Source organism: Pelophylax lessonae (assembly GCF_965119305.1).
Source record: "Pelophylax lessonae genome assembly, chromosome: 9".
In the NCBI taxonomy this organism is placed as follows: Eukaryota; Metazoa; Chordata; class Amphibia; order Anura; family Ranidae; genus Pelophylax; species Pelophylax lessonae.
Window position 1 is genome coordinate 233,638,719 of NC_138776.1, and position 24,127 is coordinate 233,662,845.

General features: G+C 46.8%; 1 protein-coding gene across 1 annotated transcript in view; it reads left to right on the top strand.

Annotated features, from left to right (window-relative positions):
• The window catches only part of RAD9A (RAD9 checkpoint clamp component A), a 154,000-nt gene extending 134,465 nt beyond the window's left edge, over positions 1 to 19,535 (top strand). The window contains exons 10-11 of the mRNA XM_082268221.1: positions 10,823 to 11,039; positions 19,335 to 19,535. Coding sequence (XP_082124347.1) covers positions 10,823 to 11,039; positions 19,335 to 19,418 — 301 coding nt within the window. The 3' untranslated portion in view covers positions 19,419 to 19,535. The remainder of the gene's footprint in view (positions 1 to 10,822; positions 11,040 to 19,334) is intronic.
• The last annotated feature ends 4,592 nt before the right edge of the window (positions 19,536 to 24,127 follow it).

Here is a 24,127-nt window from a genome sequence, read left to right on the forward strand (position 1 = left end):
ACCACCTCACCTTCAGAAGTCTTTCTAAGCTCACTGCTCTTCTTAACGCAAAAAGCCTCAGGAGGCAGCAATCAGTAGTCATCCTCTGGATAACTTATAGAGGCCTTAATTTCTTCATTCTGAATAGCTGAAGCTTTCCAACGTCCTAAACCTTTCTGGCTACCTCCGCAGCCGACACCTGATAGTAATTGGTGAATTGTCTAAATAAGGCAGAAATGTATCTCCCGTCTGTGACAACACCCACAGATTTACCTGACTTCCTGTCACATACCCCCCCCCCCCTCTTGTTTCAACCCTAGGGTTGGGACACAGGTTGCCATGCACGCATGTACACGGGACAAACCATCTGCATTCCCCATTTGAACACCGGGGCGATGCGTTACCACAAAACTAAATTCCTGAAGGGCCAGGAACCACCTATTTATTATCCTATTGGTCTCCTTGTTCTGTGCATTCCACTTTAACAGGGCATGATCAGTCTCCAGTTCAAACTATCTACCCACGAGGTAGTACCGGAGAGAATCCAAAGCCCATTTCACCGCTAAACACTCTTTCTCAATGGTGGCATAATTCTCGTCATGGGCCTTCAACTTTCGGCTGAGGTACATAACAGGGTGTTCTTCCCTCTTCATAATCTGGGACAGTACAGCTCCTAAACCCACATTTGACACATCTGTCTGAACCACAAAGTCCTGTGAAAAATCAGGCGAATTTAAAACTGGCTGACTACATTAGGCCTGTTTTAAAGCCTGAAAAGCTGTTTCTGCTTCGGGAGTCCATATGATCATGACAGACTCCTTCCCTTTGGTCAAATTGGTCAGGGAAGCAGCCTGTGAGGCAAAATGGGGAATAAAACGGTGATAATAACCTGCGATCCCCAAAAATGCACGAACCTGTTTCTTGTTGGTGGGACGTGGCCAATCCTGAATAGCCTTAACTTTGTTTATTTGGGGCTTGATTAGACCTCTTCCAATGGTATACCCCAGATACTTCGCCTCTTCTAGCCCAAGGGTACATTTTTTTTGGATTGGCTGTAAACCCGGTTTTCCAGATAGAATCCAACACAGCCTGAACTTCTGGTAAGTGTGAGTCCCAATCCTCACTGTGGATGACCACGTCATTGAGGTATGCAGCAGCATGGGCTCGATGAGGCCGAAGGTGCGTTGTGGCGGGAGTATTCTGTAACCCAAAAGGCATCCTCCGATATTGGAAAGATCCGTCTGGAGTTACAAATGTTTTTTTCCCTGGCCGACCAATGGAGAGGAATTTGCCAATAACCCTTGGTCAGGTCTAACGTCGTCATGTACCGGGCAGTGCCTAGGCGATCAATCAGTTCATCTATGCGGGGCATAGGATAGGTGTCAAACTTAGTGATTTTATTCAGGCGGCGAAAGTCATTACAAAACCGCCAACTTCCATCTGGTTTGGGCACTAAGACAGTGGGACTGGACCAATCACTATTTGACTCTTCTATCACCCCCAGCTCAAGCATTTTTTTTACTTCCTGGCGAATTGCCTCTCGCCGGGCTTCTGGAATTCTATAAGGCTTTAACTTTACCTTATCCCCTGGTGTGGTGATAATATCATGTTTAACTCCGGAGACCCAACCTGGCAGGTGTGAAAACTTCTCCCTATTACAGAGCACAAATTCTTTAACCTCCTGTTGCTGAGTTTTGGACAGAGTCTCCGCTATCCCAACTTCAGGGACCGCCAGGTTAAATGGAGCAGAAAATCGGGTAGTCTTAGTGACCAAGGACTCTCTATCCTTCCATGGTTTTAACAAGTTCAAGTGATAGAGCTGCTCAGTTTTTCGTCTTCCCGGTTGGCTAATTTTATAATTCACCACCCCCATTCTCTCCAACACTTCATAGGGACCCTGCCATTTGGCTAGGAATTTACTTTCGACCGTGGGGACCAGCACCAACACCCTATCCCCAGGTGCAAAAGAACAGACCTGGGCCCCACGATTGTAAATACTTTGTTGAGCCAACTGGGCTTGGGCTAAATGTACCTTCACAATCGGCATTACTTGGGCAATTCTATCTTGCATTTTTGTGCCACATGTTCAATCACAGTTCGATGAGGGGAACTCTCACTCTCCCATGTTTCCCTGGCAATGTCCAATAGGCCCCAGGGGTGCCTCCCATATAGTAGCTCAAACTGAGAGAACCCTGTGGATGATTGGGGAACCTCTCTTATGGCAAACATCAGATAAGGGAGCAGATAATCCCAATTCTTTCCAACTTTATCCACCACCTTCCTCAACATTTGTTTTAAAGTTTTATTAAACCTCTCCACTAACCCGTCTGTTTGAGGGTGATATACTGATGTACGTAATTGAGTCACTATCAGTAGTTTACAAAGTTCTCTGGTCACCCTAGACATAAACGAGGTGCCCTGGTCAGTTAGGACTTCCTTAGGAAGACCCACACGGCTGAAGACCTGAAATAACTCTTTGGCAATGGTTTTAGCAGAGGTATTTCGGAGAGGAATCGCTTCTGGGTAACGGGTGGCATAGTCCATTATTACCAAGATGTGCTGGTGCCCTCTAGTGGACCTTAGTAAGGGGCCAACCAAGTCCATGGCGATCCTCTCAAAAGGGACCTCGACAATGGGCAGGGGTACCAACGGACTGCGAAAATGTGGCGTGGGTGCAGTAATCTGACACACTGGACAGGAAGAGCAGTACAATTCCACTTCCTTAGTGATCCCAGGCCAATAAAACCTCTGGGTGATTCTCTCCCGGTTTTTTTCTGCTCCCAAATGTCCCCCAAGAATGTGCCCATGGGCCAGTTCCAAAACCATCTTGCGGTACGGTTTAGGCACTACCAGTTGCTCAAGGGTGTCCTCTATCCTCTGTGACACTCGATATAACAGATCCCTTTCAATAATGAAGTAAGGGAGGGCAATCCTCATGTCAGGGTTAACTAACTCCCCATCTATCTTCACTACATTCTCCGGGGCTCTTAGTAATGTGGGGTCCCTCAATTGCTCAGTGATAAAGTTTTCCCTAAAACGTCTTTCAGGACAGCACCTTAGAGAGATGGCTCCTCCCTCTCCTCATCAGGAAACACCCCATCCACCAGATTTTAAAAGGAGGCTTCTCCCACCATTCATCAGTTTTTGTGTTTCCTCCGGCCGAGGAACACCTCTGTGGGGAGCTGGGCTCTTAAGGTGCTATCTTGAGAGACCGGGCTTCCTACGTCCACCTACCCTTTTTTGGAGACGATTGCTTCTCCCATTCACGCGACCGACTGCAGTGCATGGGCTCCTTCTTCCTCTTCAGTGCTCTAGGCTGAGTCAGGACCCCGCAGAGCACAGCCCTGGGAAGGCATCTTGGAGGAGCGGAACGTTTTTTCTTAGGCTTCCGCTGCCTTTTTTCAAATTTGCCGCCATTTCTCCGGATCGAGTGACGCTCGTCCAGACCGGAAGTGAGGTTCCGGAAAGGGCAGCGTTCTGCAGGGGACGTATGGCGTCATTTCCGCCGGACGCAGAGGAAGAAGGGCGGAGCAAGCTGGTGCCTTATTCTGGATCCGGTCCAGTGCAGGTGTGCTTTGGTCTCCGGAACCGGTACCGAAGCCACGGGTGATACCGCTGCCAAGCGATGGAAGCTTCTTCAGCGAGTGGGACAGGCACAGGCACCAGTAAGGCCCAGGTAAGGGATATCTTTATATGGCCTATCTTTCTGTGGGGTCTCTCTCCAACCCTTTTTTCTTTCCCCCCCGGTGGCTGGGGGCCTGTCAGGGCACATGGGACTTCCCTTAAAATGTCTTTCTGTGCACCTTGGTGACTCTGAGAATCAGGCTGACTCTTAAGAAGCATGTGTATGTTTTCCCATTCATGTCTTCCAGGCTAAAAGCTCGGAAATTGTTTCCAAGAGAAAGTGTCCTTCATGCAAAGCAAAGTTGTCGGAAAGCTGGAAAAAGACACTTTGCCAGGGATGTATTGATGCACTAGTAAAGGAAGAAGCATCTGCAGTTTGTGGCGATCTAGTTGCATCTGTGAGGAAGGAATTGGATGCTACCATCCAATCTTTTCGGTCATCCCTACAGGATCCTGCCCTGAGTCAGCCATCAGCCTCACTGTCCTCTCAGGGTTCACAATTGGTTCCTTCGGTGGGGACAGAAGGGGTTCCTTCCACCCAAGGAGATAATTCCCCCTCACATTCCAAAGAAGATTCAGAGGAAGAAGAGGAGGGAGGGGCACAAAGTAGGCCCACTAAATACAAACTATCCTTAGAGCAAGTGGATGGTCTCCTGAGGGCAGTTTACATCACCCTGGGTCTAGAGGAGGAAAAGAAGGAACTGTCCCTGCATGATAAAATGTATGCAGGCTTGGAAGAGCCTAAGGGCCGTATCTTCCCAGTGCATCAGACCATCTCAGATGCAATAAAACATGAGTGGGCTGATCCGGAAAAGAAAACCTTCTTCCCTAAAGCCTTTAAAAGGCGATTTCCTTTTGATGAGGACCCAGGAGCTCCCTGGAATAAGATGCCAAAGATTGATGCAGCCTTCTCCCAGGTTTCTAGGTCAACAGACCTAGCATTTGAAGACATGGGAGTCCTGAGGGATCCCATGGATAAGATGGACCAGCAACTTAAGAGATCCTGGCAATCCATCATGGGGAGTCTGAAGCCTGCCATGGCAGTAACCTGTGTGTCCAGGAATCTGGAATACTGGCTTAGCCAGCTAAAAGCACACATCACAGCAGACTCACCTAAACAGGAAATTTTGGATTCCTTTTCCACGCTCTCCACGGCCATAGCCTTCATTGCTGACGCTTCAGCAGAGTCAGTGAAGAGGACCGCAAGATCTGCAGCTTTATCCAACTCGGCCAGAAGGGCTCTTTGGTTAAAGACATGGCCTGGAGATACAGCTTCTAAAAATAAGCTGTGTGGACTTCCTTTTCAAGGGGATCTACTATTCGGGCCTGGGCTAGACTCTGTTCTAGATAGAACAGCAGACAAAAAGTCCTTTCCTGTGAAGAAGAAACAGGCAGCAAAGAAGCTTTTTCGACCTCAAAAAGCTCAGCAAAATAGCAGACCCCAGGAGAAGAGAAGAAACTGGTCGACACAAAAACCCAAAGGGAAAGGAGGTGTTCTCTTCCATCCTCCTGTGTCAACCAACAAAACACAATGACAAGACATTGCCGGTGGGAGGACGATTGAGGGAATTCCTCCCCTATTGGGCAGCCATAACAGAAAATCAATACATTCTGGATATGCTGTCCCAAGGCTACAACATAGAGTTTTCAGAGACGCCACCCGAAAGGTTCTTTTGTCACAAACCTCCCAAGAGATGCAGAAAAAGCCCTGGCTATGATGGACCTGTTAAAGGACCTGAGGCGACAGGGAGTTGTCTGTCCAGTTCCAGTGGAGGAACAACATCAGGGATTCTATTCCCACATATTTTTGATAAAGAAACCATCGGGGGAGTTTCGTCTTATACTGAATCTGAAACCATTAAACAGGTCAGTTCTGTACAAAAAGTTTCGAATGGACTCAATTCTTACAGTCAGAACCCTGTTAACAAAAGGATGCTTCATGGCATCAATCGACTTAAGGGATGCTTACCTGCATATCCCTATTGCCCCTCGCTCACAGAGATTCCTAAGGTTGGCAGTAAATCTGGGAAAGGAAATGCTCCATATCCAATTCAAAGCACTCCCTTTCGGGCTATCATCCTCCCCTCGTATTTTTACGAAGGTAATGGCAGAGTGTCTAGCTCCCCTCCGCCTTCAGGGAATCTCTGTGGTGCCTTACCTGGACGACCTGCTTTTCTTTGCCCCGTCAAAGGAAAAACTTCAAGAGGACCTGCACAAGGCAAGAGGTCATCTAGAAGCTCTGGGATGGATAGTGAACATCAAGAAATCGAATCTCACACCGACTCAGCGGGTTCAGTTCCTAGGGTTTCAGTTATGCTCTGTGGAACAAAGAATCTTCCTACCAGAAGACAAACAGGTCAAAATACAGAATTTGGTAGCAAGGCTACAAACAAATCAGTGGTGGTCGATCAGAGAGATCATGTCAGTCCTTGGAAACCTGACTGCATCAATTCCAGCTGTCCAATTGGCAAGGCTGCATTTTCGGCCACTCCAATATTTCCTCCTCAGAATCTGGGATCACAATCCAGAGACTTTGGACTTAAAGGTAAAAATCCCCACCAAGGTCAAGAGGTCCCTTTCGTGGTGGAGAAATCAGATAACCTTGTCCCAGGGTTTGGCCTGGTCCTTCCCAGCAGACCAGAGGTTAACAACGGATGCCAGCAGTTGGGGGTGGGGAGCCCACTGGAACCAAAACCTGGCACAGGGGGTTTGGTCTCAGACCGAGACAAGGAAATCCTCAAATTGGAAGGAGTTAAAGGCAGTCGGCCTAGCCCTAGCTGCCTTCTCTCAAAATCTTCAGGGGACTCATGTTCAAGTCCTTTCAGACAATGCCACTACGGTGGCATATCTAAACAAGCAAGGGGGCACAAGAAGCAAAACCCTACAGCTGTTGGCAACGGAAATTCTGCAATGGGCGGAAAGGCAGTTACTTTCCTTGTCAGCAATCCACCTAAAAGGTACACTAAACAGTGTGGCGGATTATTTAAGCAGGCAGAAGATCCGAGAAGCAGAATGGAGCTTGAACCCAGAAGTCTTTATGTTGATAACCAAGACTTGGGGAAAGCCAGAGGTGGATCTGTTTGCAACGAAAGAAAACGCAAAACTTCCACTTTACTTCTCACTCCACAGAAACGACAACTCTCTGGGAGTAGATTCCCTGGCACATCCCTGGAGGTTCAGGTTGGGGTATGCCTTCCCCCCCTTCCAGCTCATTCCGTTGGTATTGAGAAAAATCCAAATGGAAAGAGCCTCAGTGATCCTGATCACTCCTTATTGGCCCAAAAGGGTTTGGTTTTCGACTGTCCTTCAACTATCAGTCAAACCTGCTTTTCAGCTCCCTCTTCGTCAAGACCTACTGCTTCAAGGTCCAGTCTATCATCCAGAAGTGTAAAAGCTAAAGCTCACCGCCTGGTATCTGAGGAGCAACTGCTGAAAAGGAAAGGATTTTCAGACGCATTAATTGCTACTCTACTTTCCAGTAGGAAAAAAGTCACAAGGAATATATATGTAAAAGTTTGGAAGACATATAATACCTGGTGTGAATCGAAAGACAGTATTACTTCAATTTTGGAGTTCCTACAGGAGGGCGCAGGAAAAGGTTTGGCAGTAAGTACCCTCAAGGTACAAGTTACAGCCCTGGGGGTATTCTTGGAAAGGCCCATTTCTTCAGAATCTTTAATCAGATTCTTCAGGGCCCTTACCCGCTCCAGACCAGTGCCTATCAGAAGCTTCCCCAAATGGGACTTGTCGGTGGTCCTTCAGGCCTTCACAAAGGAACCTTTTGAACCACTAGAAACGGTTACACTAAAAAACCTTACCCTCAAGACGGTCTTCTTGGTGGCAATAACATCAGCAAGAAGAATCAGTGAATTACATGCTTTATCAGCTATCGAACCTTTCTTGTCCATATATCCAGATAGGATAATTCTCAAGACGGATCCAGGGTTTCTCCCAAAAGTAGCTTCAACGAGAAACCGCTCCCAAGAAATTGTTACCTACCTTCTGTCCTAATCCATCAGGAGATAAGGAAAAAAGCTTTCACTACCTAGATGTAAGAAGGGTCCTTATACATTACTTGGAGGTTACTAAAGAGTTTAGATCATCAAACTCTCTTTTTGTTCTTTTCTCTGGCAACAAAAAAGGTCGCCAGGCATCAAAAGGATCAATAGCCAGATGGCTCAGATCCGCTATTTCAGAGGCTTACTCCCAAATGAAATTGTCTCCCCCACAGGGGATCAGAGCTCACTCTACTAGAGCGTTAGCCACTACATGGGCAGAGAAAGCTGGTGCCACTCCAGATCAGATCTGCAAAGCGGCTATGTGGTCAAGCTACTTTACATTTGCAAGACACTATAGGTTGGACCTTTTGGCAGCTGAAGATCAGGCTTTTGGCAGAAAGGTCCTGCAAGCTGTGGTCCCTCCCTTAATTGAGTAAGTCTCGATAATCCTCTCTAAGGTGCTGTCCTGAAAGACGTTTTAGGGAAAATTCAAGTTAGACTTACCGGTAACTTGTTTTCCAATAGTCTTTCAGGACAGCAGGAGGATCCCGCCCTATTGTATAAAATGTATTGCTGTGATTAACCATATCTGTTTATGTGTTCCAGCATGGGCCGGAGGTACTCTTCTACAAACTGATGAATGGTGGGAGAAGCCTCCTTTTAAAATCTGGTGGATGGGGTGTTTCCTGATGAGGAGAGGGAGGAGCCATCTCTCTAAGGTGCTGTCCTGAAAGACTATTGGAAAACAAGTTACCGGTAAGTCTAACTTGAATTTTCTCGGTGCACCTCGAGGTCATCAAACCCTATCCGGCCGCTGTTCATCTTCTTAGGTAGCAGGCTCCTCCCTAGGGATTGGTGTTTCCCCTGCTAAGACTGAGAACGGAAACTCCGGAGAATCCTCACAGTTAGAGGATTCTGGAGTAGATGTTTCAGGTTCAGAAGAACCACCTACTGGGGAATCTGGGCAATCCCAGAGTTCCCAGAACTTTGGGAAATCCCTTCCCATAATGGCGTCATGTGGCAGTTTGGGAACTAAACCCACTTGGTGACACACGTTGCCGAGGGAGGTTTCAAAGGAAACCGTAGTCACCGGAAATTCTCGAGTGTCCCCATGTACACAAACTACAGCCATTTTCCTAGGATGTAAGGTTTTTCCCACCACTAGATCACTTTTCACTAAGGTGACCAGGCTACCTGAATCCAACAATACCACAACATCTTTACCATCTAAGCACATTCTATATAAAGGTTTCTCATTCCCCTTTACTGCAGTGCATGTGGTTGCAAAAAGGGACTGTCGTCTCTGTCAGAAAGTTACACTGCATGGGTTCATCACCCGCTGGGCAAACCGCTGCTACATGTCCCTCTTCCCGGCAACGGTAACAAATCAACCTTCTGGTCCTCTCCTGTGGGATGGGTCTTCCAGGCCACTCTCGCCAAACATTAGCAGTAGTCCCGATAATACCTCTAGTTGCTCTTTGGTCCCTCTCTTCACCCCCATCCCTTGATGCAGTCTTACCTATAGGTGGGGAGGGTCTGGTCTTGGGTGAAAAATCTGTGCGTCTCTGGGGAAAGAGGTCAAATTCTCTGTTAGGTACCTTTCGACCAGGTCTACTAGTTTGTCTGTGGTTTCCGGACCACCATGGCTCACCACTTTCTGCAGGGTGTTAGGAAGAGACCTAAGAAATTTGTCCATGGCTACTCGCTCCAACATTTTTGGTCCGGACAGACTTTCTGGCTGCAGCCATTTCCTAGCCAAATGGAAGAGGTCATACATCTGCGACCGAGGTGGCTTCCTCAGCTGATAACTCCAATTGTGGACCCGCTGAGCACGGACATCCAAGGTTACCCCAAAACGTGCCAATATTTCCTCTTTTAATCGATCATAGTTTTTTTTTTTTTTTTTTTTCTGCAAGCTCCAAATCAAAATATGCCTTTTGGGCTTCTCCAGATAATAGGGGGGCCACTAGTCCAGCCCACTGTTCTTTAGGCCAACTCTCTTTCTCCGCTGTTCTTTCAAACGTGGTCAAACATCTCAGGGTCATCATCTGCAGTCATCTTTGGCAATAAGTGGCTTACCCGAAAAGTCAGTATGTTGCTGGCCTGACTCCCAGCCTCGGTCTGCTGTCTCTGAAGCTGTTTCACGATGGCCTCCATTTGCTGCTGGTGTCTCTGTTCCAAGCCTTCAATGCTCTCTTGGTGAGCCTGTTGTTGAGCTGCGAGGCTCTGCTGAAAACCCACATTTGTCTGCTGTTGATTTGCATTTGCTATAGCCAGTTGTCTCAGTATCTCCTCCATTTTGGTTTTACTTTAACTGCCTGCGGCACTCCACCATGTGTATAGGGTTGGCTCGGTAGCGGGTGTGGGTGACCCCCTGGCTGGGTTCGCTACACAGAGAGACAGCCAAGGAGTGGTTGAAAACAACGGTCTATGGTTCATTCTTCCAATTTGCTGGAAACGAGTGCAAGCATCCAAACGGCATAAATCAAACAAAACATAAAATAAACCCTGGCCACTTGGGGCGTCTACCTTCACAACACAGGAACCTACCTATGGAGTCTGTCACAACCTACTGCTGGGCAGACACTGCTGATCATACAGCAGAAAACCAATAGTCTATTTGTATTTCTTTTCACACAGAGTCAACACCACCTGACCTTCAGAAGTCTTTCTCAGCTCACTGCTCTCCTTAACGCAAAAGGCCTCAGGAGGCAGCAATCATTAGTCATCCTCTGGATAACTTATAGAGGCCTTCATTTCCTCATTCTGAATAGCTGAAGCTTTCCAACGTCCCAAACCTTTCTGGCTACCTCCGCAGCCGACACCTGATAGTAATTGGTGAATTGTCTAAACAAGGCAGAAATGTATCTCCTGTATGTGACAACACTCACAGATCTACCTGACTTCCTGTCACAGTACCCTAAAATTAGGATTTTTGGATTACCTGTAAGTAATAGTAAGTAACAGGACACAGGCATCCCTCCCCTCTAGTTGCTTATTGCTTGGAAAAATACTAAGGCTGTGCTGAGGGGTTATGCCTGCGCGGGGAAGCCTGCCTATTTTAGTCAGCATTCATTCACCTGTAAGTGGCAGCATAAACCAAGTAGTCATGATAGTGAAAAATCCCTGGGTCCTGTGATTTACATGCAAACAAAAAACCCTAATACTTTGTTTAGGACTCATTTTATATGTAAATTGACCATGCTGTAATATATTTTCAGAGCCGCCTTGCCACAGGACGATGACGATTTTTTGGGTGATGACCTTGATTATATGATTGCCATGGAAACTACCTTGGCAGGAACTTCTTCCCCTCCACCTAGTCCAACCTTCAGCAGCAGACCACCCCCGAGTCCCATCCAGGAAGAGCAAGCTGTATATTCAGAATGCGAAGATGAGGCAGAAAGGGAGGTTCCTGGCACACCCCCTAACAAGAAGGTAAAATAGCATTTTGTGTTACAAATTGATGTTATGAACTTTTTGTTGTGGGTGATACACCTCTGTGTGTTAATGGTCATTATTTGAAAAGTGCTTTGTTAATATTAAAGTAGTATTAAACCTGTAGTATTTTTAGCTTTAACATACTGAACAAAAAAAAATTAACAATCTTCAGTAAACTATTTGTTAAAATTATTACCAAGCCACTTTCAGTTTACAACTTTCTGTGCGGCTGATTGCTGCTTTCTCTGTGCTTCTTCTCTAAACTTCAGGGCTTTGCAGGAAAAGAAACTGTGTGGTCTTGAGTCAGCCTGGATTCACACCTCCGTGCGGAGCGACTCACAGCAGGGGTCCAGTGCATCCCTGTTCACCGTTTCAGGTCTGATTTCAGTTTGAATTAGTGGCAGAATTTGGACCTGAAACGAACCAGAAGATGCACAGAACTCCTGTGCAATTTGCTCCGCAGCTGTCTCGGTGCTGTGTGAACTGGCTCCATTTAGAGCCGGTCACAGCCTGCTGACAGGTTTCCCCTCATCCTGGCGGGTTTCTCCTCATCCAGTTTGCAATAATGCGAACCCAGCCTTAGTCTGTTTGTTTGGACTAGTGTTGGGTAAACGGTTCGGGGTGAACATTGGCTGTTCGCTCACTCGACGAATATCCGAATTGTCGGGGCATTGGACCATTTCTTCGGCCCGCCGAACTGCCACAATGCACTGTGCTGCTGCACAGTGCATTGAAGGCTGAACCAATGAAAGCTTTGCCAATTCAGAGCACATAGCATTGTCAGAGCCATGATTGGACATTGTCATGATGACTCTATCCAAATATGGCTCATTGGTCTTAGTCCCACTCCACACTAAAAAAATGTTCTTCCCATAGCGGCCATTTGCAGTGTGAGATTGGTGTGGAGAGAGCTAGAACAGGGCTCTGTTCAGTGCTACTAGCGAGTTAGTGTGCTATAGTGGGCTATTGCGATTCTTTTTTGAGCATATTAGTTTAGTGTGAATCTAGTGATATTGCAGAGTGAGTGTAGTGCGATCATTCATTTTTACTTTAGCGTCAATCTATTTTGTCAGGGCAGGTTTCCTGCAGTATATTTCAGTGCATTGGTTCATGTTTACCGCACTACATTGCAGTTCGTTAGTGCACGATTACTGCAGTATATTTTCAGTGCAATAGTGTACGTTTACCATAGTATATTTCAGTGCGTTAGTGCACGTTTACCACAGTATATTGCAGTGCGTTAGTGCACGATTATTGCAGTGTGTTAGTACATATTTAACATCGTATATTTCAGTGCGTTGGTGCATGTTTACTGCAGTATATTGCAGTGCGTCAGTGCAGTTTTACTGTAGTATATCGTAGTGCCAGTGGAGTGTCTGTATAGCGAGTACTCAAGTTAAAGTGCACCAAACACGACTTCCTATTGATTAAAGTGCATCAGTGCATTAAAAAGCGCTAACCCCCCACCCCCCCCCAAAATTATGTCTGGGAAGCCAACAAGGAGAGGCAGACATTCCCATGGCATTATGAGGGGGCCAGCAGCATCTGTGTCCACAGGCAAAGGTGGAATTGGTCTGTCCTCAGGCAGGGTATCATTTTCTTAGAAAAAAAAAAGGGAATGCTAATGAAATTAGGATGTAGTGAATACCCTCCAGTAACCTACCCACTCTTAAATATACAGTAGATTAAAGAGTGGGGCTCTATGGCAAAAAAAAAAAAACGCATACAAGAAAAATTAGGCAAATAGAGTAGCGTAAAGCGCCATATCTGATGAACCACCGGAGAATGGTTACAAAAACGTATAAACCTACAATAGGCGTAGCAAGATGTATCACATTTTATTGTAAATACAATATAAGCAAATGTTGCATTTGCTCATCAGATCTGGTGCTTTAGGCTACTTCTTTTTTTTTTTTTGCCTAATTTTTATTGTAGGGATATCATTTCCTTTGTTTAGTGATGTTGCCCGTGCTATCCAGCCACAGCATGCAGAGGAGGTGTGGTGGACTGGTTTACTAAACCATCCTCATTCCAAACAGACTAGTGTGCAGTCCACCGCAGCAGCCAGAGTGGCTTATTCTGCTTCCTTGTCCACAGCTACTCCTGCCATAGCATCAGGCATGGAGGAGTCACCTGAGTTATTTGAACACAGTGTCAGCCACTTGCTCCTTGACGATGCACAGCCATTGTTTGATTCAGATCTTGGTTCTGAAGTTAAGGAAGGTAGGAACATGAGCCTACAGAGAGGGGTAAACAACAAATTGGCAGTCATGTTCCCCTAGCCGCAGCATATTGCCAAGTTGGCTCCAGTGATGATGAGGATTAAGGGATGATGTTTACTGAAGCAACTTGAGTGCCAGATAGAGCAGAGGAGAAAAGTGAGGGTGAAGCACAACCCCAATCAGGCAGCCATCAAAGAAGAGTAGAGAGCAGCCACCCTCTTCCACTAGATTAATGCAGCTGTTCTTTCCTGGTCCACTTTCCACAGCTCCCTTGTCTGGGCCTTTAGCACATGTCCAGCCGATCGCACTGTTGCAATTTGCAAACTTTGCTTTAAGCAGATCAAGCGTGGCAAAAAACACCAGCCATTTGAGTACCAAATGCTTGACAAGGCATTTAACCTCCCAGCACTCAGCCCGTTTGCAAGAGTACCTGAAAGCCACACAAAAGGGATGCAATTCAGCTACTCCTCACTCCTCTCCTTTCCAGTCTACCCCCGCTATACCTCATGACCTCTCGGCAGCCTCCACTGACAGGGATGATAGTATAACGAAGGTTGTCACGGGTCCTTGCAGCGCATCTTCCAGAAGCACATCACCAGCTATAGACTATAGCAGGCACATTTCTCTGCCCCATCTGCTGCAGTGAAAAAATGCCACCCACATGCCCAGCATCTAAATTCAAGCTTGTCAAAGCTGCTGGCTTTACAACTCCTGGCCTTCCATCTGGTGGATTCTGCCCCCTTCAGTAAATTTGTGCTCTACCACAATAGCAGGTTCCCAGTCGCTATTTCTTTTCACATAAGGCCATTCCAGCTCTGTACCATCATGTGGAAGGCAATGTTGTGGCATTGTTGGGCAAGGCAGTCTGCCACAAGGTCCAGGTTACTGCTGACACTTGGTCCAGCAAGCATGGGCAGGGACAATATATTTCGTTCACCACACACTGGGTAACTCTGCTTGCAACTCAGAAGGATGCAGGACAGGGCTTAGCTTGTTGTGTAACCATGTCTCCATACAGCGAACGGTGGTGGTGATGCAAGTATGGTCAGCTCCTCCTCCATGCCCTCCTCTGCTGAATTGTCCTATTAACTACCTAAGCGCTCAAGGGGCCTTTTAATCAGTCAGGCTAAAAGGTGCCATTCAGTGCTTCAGCTGGTCTGTGTAGGGGACAGGAGCCACACACTGGAGCAGAGATTCTTTCAGCTCTGCAGGGGCATCTCCCAGAGGTGGTTCATGCCACACCAGCTGGAGCAGGGAATGGTGGTGTGCATTATTGGGGCTAACCTCCTATCCGCCCTGAGACAAAGTTAACCCATGTGCCATGCCTGGCACATGTCTTCAATTTGGTGGTGCAGCGTAAATCGGTACCCAGGATTGAAAGATCTGCTAAAGCAGGTTAGAGTCTGTAGCTATTTCATGCGGTCATACACAGCCGGTGCTTGTTTGGCTGAAATTCAGCAGGAATTCCATCTGCCTGCAAACCCCCCTGATTTGTGACATGCCCAACAGGTGGAACTCTACTTTGGCAATGCTGCAGCAGAGGGCCGTCAAGTACCTGTATAAGTATGGCACAACGACCGGCTTTTTCCCCATGCCAATGGCTGCTAAGGAATGCATGCACTGTACTGTCCCCATTTCAGGAGGCAAAAAGGATAGTGAACCATGACCATGCATGCATCAGTGACCCCGTCCCTTTTTTCCTGCTGGAGCAGACTCTGCTGGGCATTATAGACGGGACAATCTAGGCAGAGCAGTGGGAGGAAGAGGACTTCCTTTCCTCTCAATGCCTGCTTTATGCAGACACCATTCTTGTGACAACACACAAGGGGAGAGGGAGGAGGATTCTGGCAGTTTTGGAAGCATTGACGCTGAGGAAGACATATGTCGACCCTCAAGAGATGATTTTCCACCCCCAGAACCCTTGAGTAGTATGTGGCTGGGAGGAAACCATTCCAGATGCTGTAATTTTCAGTGACCCCCGAGAAGTCATCTTCTCATGCCTCTGCAAACTGGTGGTGCATTCAAAGCCTGCGAAAGGGCATGAATACCTGGCATCAAGGAGAAGGATTACTATTGGTTATCCAAGGGGAGTGTCTTGGAACTTATCCTGTCTCTACAGAGGGAGCAGAAGATAAAATCTCTTGATAACACCTTAAAGAGGAGTTTATGTAACCCCCCCTATCCCAACTCTGGTAGGTTACAGTCTCTTCGAAAACTTAATTTTGAGGCTTCTGTTGGTTTAGAGGAGCGATAGAGAAGAGGGCCGCCTCATTGATGCACTTCCCATGGTCCTCAGCGCCCAGGGCTGTCAGCTTTCACATCAGCAGCGTCTGCATCATATGGTGAGAGATTATCTAGGGGCGAAAACAGACATGAAGAGCTTTCTAGTTGATGATCCAAACTTGCCTAGTATGCAATTGAGCTGCGGGGCTGCCCTGCATCCAGCATGCTTTCCGAAGGGGCATTCTGTGCTGCCGGAGAATTTGTGACAGATAAGAGCACATCTGTTCAGACTCCGTGGACCGGCTGACATTTATCAAAATGAATCAGTCCTGGATTAGCAGCAGCTATCAAGCCCCTGATGCTGATGTCACTGACAAAGTGCTTTCTGGATCTTGAATTCCTGAAAGACTGTCTAGGCTGCTTAGTTTTTTGGGTGTTCGAAATTTTTTGGTGTAGGTTTCATGGGCACAATTAACACCCAAGGACCAATTTTTCCACACTGGTTTGACAGGTGCATATAATTTCAATTTTTGACAGCAAGGACAACTCTTGCTTTTATCAAGAGTACCTCTATAGAGTTACGGTGTGTAGGCACCACCCACACCCAAAGACCAATTTTTCCACCACTGTCTGGCTTGGGCATATCATTTTATTTTTTGACAGCAGGGCCAATTCTTGCTTTCATCAAGAGTTCCTCTATAGGGTTACGATGTAAAGGCACCACCAACACCCAAAGCCCAATTTTTCCACACCTGTTACTTCTATCCAAAGTCTGCGAAAGACACAAGAATTTTTCCAAAAAATCTTTAATCTTGTTCTGAGTACACTAAATTCTGGCCTCATAATAATGGCCTCATTCTTCAGACTGGCTCCCCAAGCTGTTTATAAAGAAATCCTGCAGGAAACCAGGTATTTTTTTTTTCTGGCTTTAAAAATGTCATTATTGCTGCAGCAGGGTTTTTACACGGTACAGATGTGCCACTTTACAGGCAGACTAAGGTGACCCCCTTAGTGACATTTTACATTTTGGTTCAGCCACCCAGGTTTAATCTTTGTTCTTTGTTCTTCTATATTTATTACCCATTGGAATGGACTTGACACTTTTATTTATTATGTCCCTAAAGCTCTCCTGTTTTTCCTTCATGTTCAATGTTTCAAGGATTTGGTCCCACTTAATATCTTGTAGTATTGACCGCAGTTTAGAAAAGTTGGCCCTTTTAAAATTTAGTGTTCTTGTGCTACCCAGTACCTCCCTTTCCTATGATTTATGCTGAATGTAATAATCCTGTGGTTGCTAGTTCCCAATGTTCCGTATTACCACATTTGCAATCAAATCTGTATCATTTGTAATGAATAGATCTAGCAATGCATCATTTCTAGTCGAGGAATCCACCAATTGGGACATGAAGTTGTCCTGTAAGACATTTAAGAAATGGCAGGCCTGTAATGAATGGGCTGTCCCTTCTGCCCAGTCAATGTCGGGATAGTTGAAGTCCCCCATCACAATGGCATTTCCCTGCTTCGTTGCCATTTCTAACAGTGAAAGGAGATCCAACTCCACGTCTTCCTTCAGTTTAGGGGGCCTGTAACATACCCCCACTAATTTCCCAATTCTACCCGTTGGGAGTTCCACCCATACGGACTCCACCAGTTCCCCCAGCCCCCAAATCAGTATTTAGTCTTGAGGGCAGTTGCATAGGACATGAGCAGTGATTTATGGATTGCAAGGGGCTTAAAGTTATAAAAAAAAAACCCTTAATAACATGTCATACTCGCCTGCTCTGTACAGTGGTTTTGCACGCAGACTTTGTAAATAAATAAATTTTTTCCTACACTGACGAGCACTGATGAGGCCGCACTGACAGGCACTGATGGGGTGGCACTAATATGCAGCACTGATAGGCACTTGTGGGCGGCACTGATAGATGGCAATGATGGGCACTGGGGGACGGCAATGATGGGCAGCACTGATGAGGAGGGCACTGACAGGCTCCCTGAGCACTGTTTGGCATCCCTGGTGGCTCTAGTGGAATCCCCAAGGGTCTGCTCTGGTAATCAATGCTCTCATTACCAGCACAGACTCGCCCCCTATCAGGAGAGCCACCGATCGGCTCTCCTCTACTCACGCCTGTCAGGTGTGAACTGAGGAAAGCCGATCAACGGCACTTCCTATTTACTATGTGACCAGCTGTGATTGGACACAGCTGGTCACATGGTAAAGAGCCTAGGTCATAGGCTCTTTACCGGGATCGGAGGTGCGGTGTGTCAGAGTGAGACACCGCACCACCGATCGCCGCTCTGCGCCCCCCCCCCCGGGGCACGCAGAGCGGCCTATCCTACTGGACGTCATATGACGCCCAGTCAAGATAGATCAACCACTTTGCCGCCATCATTTTGTTATATGAGGGGCAGGAAGTGGTTAAGGACTATATATTTGTGTGGAGTTCTTAACCACTTCCCGCACGCCCTATTGCAGATTGACGGCAGGAATGTGGTTGTATTATCCTGACCGGACGTCATACGACGGCGGCAGGATAATACAGCTCTGTGCGCCCCCCCGGGGGCACGCAGAGCGGCGATCGGTGATGCGAGGTGTCAGCCTGACACCCTGCATCTCGGTAAAGAGCCTCTGACGTAGGCTCTTTACCGTGTGACCAGCCATGTGCAATCACGGCTGGTCACATAGTAAGCAGGAACAGCCGTTTCCTTAGTTCGTGCCTGACAGGCACGAGTAAGGGAGCGCCGTTCGGCGGCTCCCCTGACAGGGGGGGGGGGGTCGACACTGGTAATCAGATCATCGATTACCAGTGCAGACCCTCGGGGGGGGGGGGGGGGGTGCCACTAGAACCACCAGGGATGCCCACCCATGACCCCAGGGATGCCCACCTATGACCCCAGGGATGCCCACTATGGTCACCAGGGATGGCAAACAGGGCTCAGGGAGCCCCCCATTGCCCTCCCCATCAGTGCTGCCCGCCAGTGCCCTCCCTATCAGTGCTGCCCACTAGTGCCCATCATTGCCATCTTTCAGTGTCGCCCACAAGTGCCCATTATTGCCCACCAGTGCCACTTATCAGTGCCCGTCAATGCCGCCTATCAGTGCCCAGCAGTGCCGCATATCAGTGCCCACCAATGCTGCATATCTGTGCTACCTATCAGTGCCACTCCATCAGTGCCTGTCAGTGCAGTCTCATCAGTGCAGGAAAAAACTTATTTATTTACAAAATTGTATAACCTAAACAAAACTTTTTTTTTTTTTTTTTTTTTCAAACTTTTCGGTCTTTTTTTATTTGTTTAGCAAAAAGGAAAAAACCCAGAGGTGATCAAATACCACCAAAAGAAAGCTCTATTTGTTTGGGGGAAAATGACATAAATTTGGTGTAGGTACAGTGTTGCATGACAGCGCAATTGTCATTCAACATGCAACAGTGCTAAAAGGGGAAAATTGGCCTGGGCAGGAAGGGGGTGAAAGTGCCCTGTATTGGAAGTGGTTAAGTTATCATTATGATCTGCTTAGATGGCGACAGATCTAATATGATACATTTAAAAAAATTGCAAGGAGGTCATATTCTCAGCTCATGTAACATCTGATATAAAAACAGGTAACAAAACGGTTGTAAACCGAGGCTGAACGACACTTTGTTGATTTACATGACTACATTTAATTGTGTTTAAGTGGATATAGGCTATGGTAAGGTGGCCTTTATGTGCTTGCGTTTTTTATAGTTACCCTATGAAAATAAAAAAGCCTGTCATCTATTATTGCAAAATTTTGAGTAAGATGATTTACTGTGTCATAAGAATTAGATATATATGTAATGTGTGGGTTTTTTTTTTTTTTATTCAGTTCAGGTCTTTGTTTTTTGGATCCGTTCTTCAAGGCTCAGGCCAAGCAAACCAGGAAGTTCTGGCTGAAGACAGTGATGGATGATGTTGCTGAGACAATATTTCAGAAATGAACTTTCATTCATGGATTTCATCTGCACCATAATGTGTATGCTTTCAAAACGCTTACCAAAAATCTTTTAGGTTACTCAAATGCCAGGCAAGGATAATAAGACTACCTTACAAAAGAGTACATTTTTTTGTTACTATGTTAATTTATATTTTGCTATATAGGGAAAAAAACAGTGAAACTGTTATTTATTATAAAACCTAGGAACCCAGAATGCTCTGGGTTAAAACTCCAGACAGATGTGTTTCCAAATCAAGATGGTGCAGCAGCAGAAGTATGGCTAGAGGAAGAGTCTACAGCTAGACATTAGTCTTTACAGAATGTGGATATTACTGAGACTGGCTTTTTGTGTATGAGGAGCACAACAATGACTTTCTCTTATGTAATAAACTGCCTGATCCTTGTGTCTGGTTACTTTGGAGTGCATATTGGTAAGTATGAAGACTGTAAAACAGAATCATCTGTGTACTGCCAGATATCTTTTTTTTTTTTTTTTTCCATCCCTTTTTAAGAATGACTTTTGGGACGGTCAATATATATTGCTAACAAAATGTGTTTCTACAATTAACTTGACCTCCAACGATCCTTTCACAAATTATTTGTGTTTGAGCAGCCAATAAATTGCTTTGAGACATGATTACAAACACGCTTGAGTTGTTCACCCAGATGTCTCCATTATAGTAAAAGTCTGCTGTGCTCACCTGCTGGGTTACAGGGGTAGCATCTCCCTAAAAAAATATTCTGGTTCTATTCTGGTCCCCCTTTTGTGTGTCACTCCTCCTGGTCTGCTCTTTAAATGTATTTAAAGTTTTTTATAAATTGGACCTCTCTTTACCTTTTTGTAATTGCTGTAGCAGATGGGAGGCGCGGGACGTCCTAACGATAATGTCAATGTTCCCATCACACACTTTTCTGAATGAGACTTTAGAAGTAGCGAGTGCTGAAGCAACAACCAGCTGAAACTGGAGACCTCACAGATCAAATGCACATATTCACCAGCACGCCACGGATCGTCAAAAATAATCCAAAATCTTTGTTGAAGAATGATCACATCAGACGACCATACAACGTTTCGGAACCGTGCAGTCACTTCTTCAGGCATGTGATTCCAGGCATGTGATTCCTCACATTTACCAATACTAGACACCCTGAGCAATATTGAAACCCTTATTTAAAGCATTTGTGTACTCTGCTCTTATTTTTACCTACAGGTAAGCCTATGATAAGGCTTACCTGTAGGTAAAATTAATATCTACTAAACCTGCATGGTCTAGGAAATATTTACACTGCATGCAGCCGCTGACATAAGCGGCTCATGCGCTCTGAAGGCCAGAACTTCAGAGCTTCTGGCTGGAACGGAGGGCTCACACGCATGCCCGGGAGTGACGTCATCCAGGCTCTGGCCACTCACAGCGCTGGAGCCCACGATCCCGGGAGAAGATGTCAGCCCTCTCAGCGGTGACCAGGCGCCTCTGAGAGAGCTTCGTTCTAAAGTGAGTATTTCATATTGTGCTAGTAAGCATACTAGCAGATTATGCCTTTTTTATCCTGCAGTTTTTTTTAAATTGGATGTTAGGCCTACCCCCTCCAAGTATTTTCCCCTACCCACAGCAGGTCCTAGCTCCGGGGGGTGGAAATATTGTGGCCGTGGCAACATTTTTCTGCGGGGGGGCCTTGTCCTGGTGGGGGTCTCTTCCTAGGAACCCTCTGATGCCTCTTGTCTGGGACCCCCTCTGGGGCTCTGGGAGATTGCATGCCGCACCGTTGGGTCCGCCAATTTGCTGTAGATTTATGCTTTTTCTCCCATTGAAATGCATGGGCAGCCATTTTTTGTTCCCCATAGGAATGCATGGGGCGGCCATTTTCTTGTAGTCCACAATGCTGGACAGGAAAACTGCATGTAACACACAAAAATCTAGCTATGATACAAGATCGAATTCCGGTATCGTCCATCGGACAGATTCTTCCCGTCCAATGTGCGCCTAACTCCAGACCGATTTAAGGAATCTACGAGAGACGGTACAAGATTTGCTGTCGCAAGGGGTGATTGTACCAGTTCCCTCTCCGGTACGCTTTCAGGGGTTTTATTCAAACCTAATTACTGTGCCCAGAAAAGAAGGCAAAGTGTGTCAAATTCTGGACTTCAAGGCTCTGAATAGCTTTGTGTGGGTACAGAGGTTTTTGCATGGAATCCATTCGAACGGTAGTGGTGTTACTACACCAGGGAGACTTTTTGGCCTCCATAGATATCAAGGACTCATATCTACACATCACTATCTACGCTGGTCACCAGCGGTTTCTTCGCTTTGCCCTAGCAGAAGAGCATTATCAATTTGTGGCGCCTGTGTGGAGAATTTGGTCTCGCCACCGCTCCCAGGGTGTTTACCAAAGTATTGGCCCCGGTGCTGGCTTTGTTGCGCCAACGGGGGATTGTGGTATCTGGACGATTTTGTATTGAGAGCATACTCTTTCAGCCCTGATGAGCAACCTGATGATCACTGTCCGCTCCCTGCAGGAGTTCGGGTGGAACATCAACTTCAAGAAGTCTGCTCTGATACCTTCCTTGAGACTGAATTATCTGGGCTTGACTCTGGATTCAGCTTAAGTGGGGGTCTTTTTCCCCCTGGACAAGCTGCAGAAGTTGCAGGGGACGATCTGGTTGTTGGCAAAAGATCTATCCTCTCTGCGAAATTGCATGCGGCCTTGGGTCTGATGGTATCGACCTTCGAGGTGGTTCTGTTTGCTTAGTTCCATACCAGACCTTTGCAATAGGGAGATTATTGTCAAATGGAACAAGGATCCAAAGTCCTTGGACACTTTGATTCGGTTGAGCCGCAACACGAGATCTGCTCTCTTGTGGTGGCTTCATTCTCCAGCACTATGTCAGGGCAAGTCCTTCCTCTCGTTGTTTTGGACGGTGGTAACATCGGACGCCAGCCTGTCAGGCTGGGTAGGGGTACTGGGGAAGCTCTGTGCTCAGGGAACCTGGACAGTAGAAGTGTTCAAAACTGCTGATTAAATGTTTTGGAGATCAGAGCAATAAAGCTTTGTTTGAGCCACTGGACGAATCGTCTGCAAGATTGTCCGGGTTCAGATTAAATCATACAATGCCACGGCTGAGGCTTGCATCAATCACCAGGGGGGGCACCAAGAGTGTCTTGAGTGGCCAGGAAGGTGGCCGAGATTCTGGCCTGGGCCGAAAAGTTTGTTCCCGCTCTCTCTGTTGTGCACATCCCAGGTGTGGAAAACTGGCAAGCGGATTACCTGAGTCGGGTGGTGGATCAAGGGGAGTGGTCCCTACACCCGGAGGTGTTTAATCTCCTGTCCTCGGGTGTCCGGATCTGTTTGCTTCTCATCTCAACAAGAAGGTGCAGAGGTTCGTAGCCAGGTCTCGAGATCCTCTGGCCGACGCCAAAGACGCGCTGGTGGCTCCTTGGGGTCAGTATCAGCTGATTTATGCCTTTTCTCAACAGAAACTCCCGCCGAGGCTTCTACACAGGATAGAGGAGAGGTGGAAGGGATTCCGGTCATTCTGGTGGCTCCAAACTGGCCTCGGCGGTATTGGTATGCAGACCTGGTAAGGTTGGTCGCCGATGCTCCTTGGAGACTTCCTCTCAGGGAAGATCTGTTGTTTCAAGGTTCGATCCTCCATCCTGCTTTACAGTCGCTGGCTTTACCAGCATTGCAGTTGAAAGCCAGGTGTTGAGGGATAGAGGTCTTTCTGACTCTGATTCCGACGCTACTGAAGGCTAGGATGTTGACTTCCAAGAAGATATATCATCGTATGTGGAAATCGTACATTTTATGGTGTGACTCGCTGAAGGTGCACCCTTGCTTGTTTTCAGTAGCTAGGGTTTTGGCCTTTCTGCAAAAAGGGGTTGAACAGCGGTTGGCTTTGGGCACTATAAAAGTCAGTGTGTCGGCTTTGGCTATAGATTTTCAACGCCGTTAGCTATGCATGACTTGATTCGTACTTTCATTCAGGAAGTGCGCCATATGGCTCCTCTGAGATGGTCCCAGCTACCTCCGTGGGATCTGAATCCGCTATTCTCTGTTCTTCAAAAACCTCCTTTTGAGATCATTCGGGGGATTCCTCTGCTTTCATTGTCTCAGAAGGTTGCCTTTTTGGTTGCTATCACTTCTGCCCGCAGAATATCTGAATTGGCGGCATTGTCATGCCGCTCATCCTATTTGGTGGACCACAGAGATAAACCATATCCAGATGGATCAGGCAGACGGTTGTTCAGACTTATTCACTGAAGGGTCAGGTTCCTGTTCCCTGTGAAGGTGCATTCTACTAGAGCGCGGAGTGCCTCTTTGGCTTTTCGCCATCAGGCGTCAGTGATGCAAGTTCGCAAGGCGGCAACTTGGTCGACTGTGCGTACGTTCACAAAAATCTACAAAGTTGATGTGTTGGTATCTTCAGATGCCTCCTTTGGCCGCAAGGTTTGGCAGGGTGCTGTTTAAAGAGAATCTTTTTTGTTCTCTGAGGGTGTATGTTTTTGCTAGGTGAGCTCCAGTTTTTGCTGGTTGAGCTCCATTTTACCTGGTCGTCCCTTTGCGTTGTCTTCCCACCCCTCATGAGAATACTGCTTTGGGATATCCCAATGGTCTAAAGAAGATATGGAGCTGCATCTGTCGAAAAAAGTAAACTGGATTTTTGTGCTTACTGTAAAATTATTTTC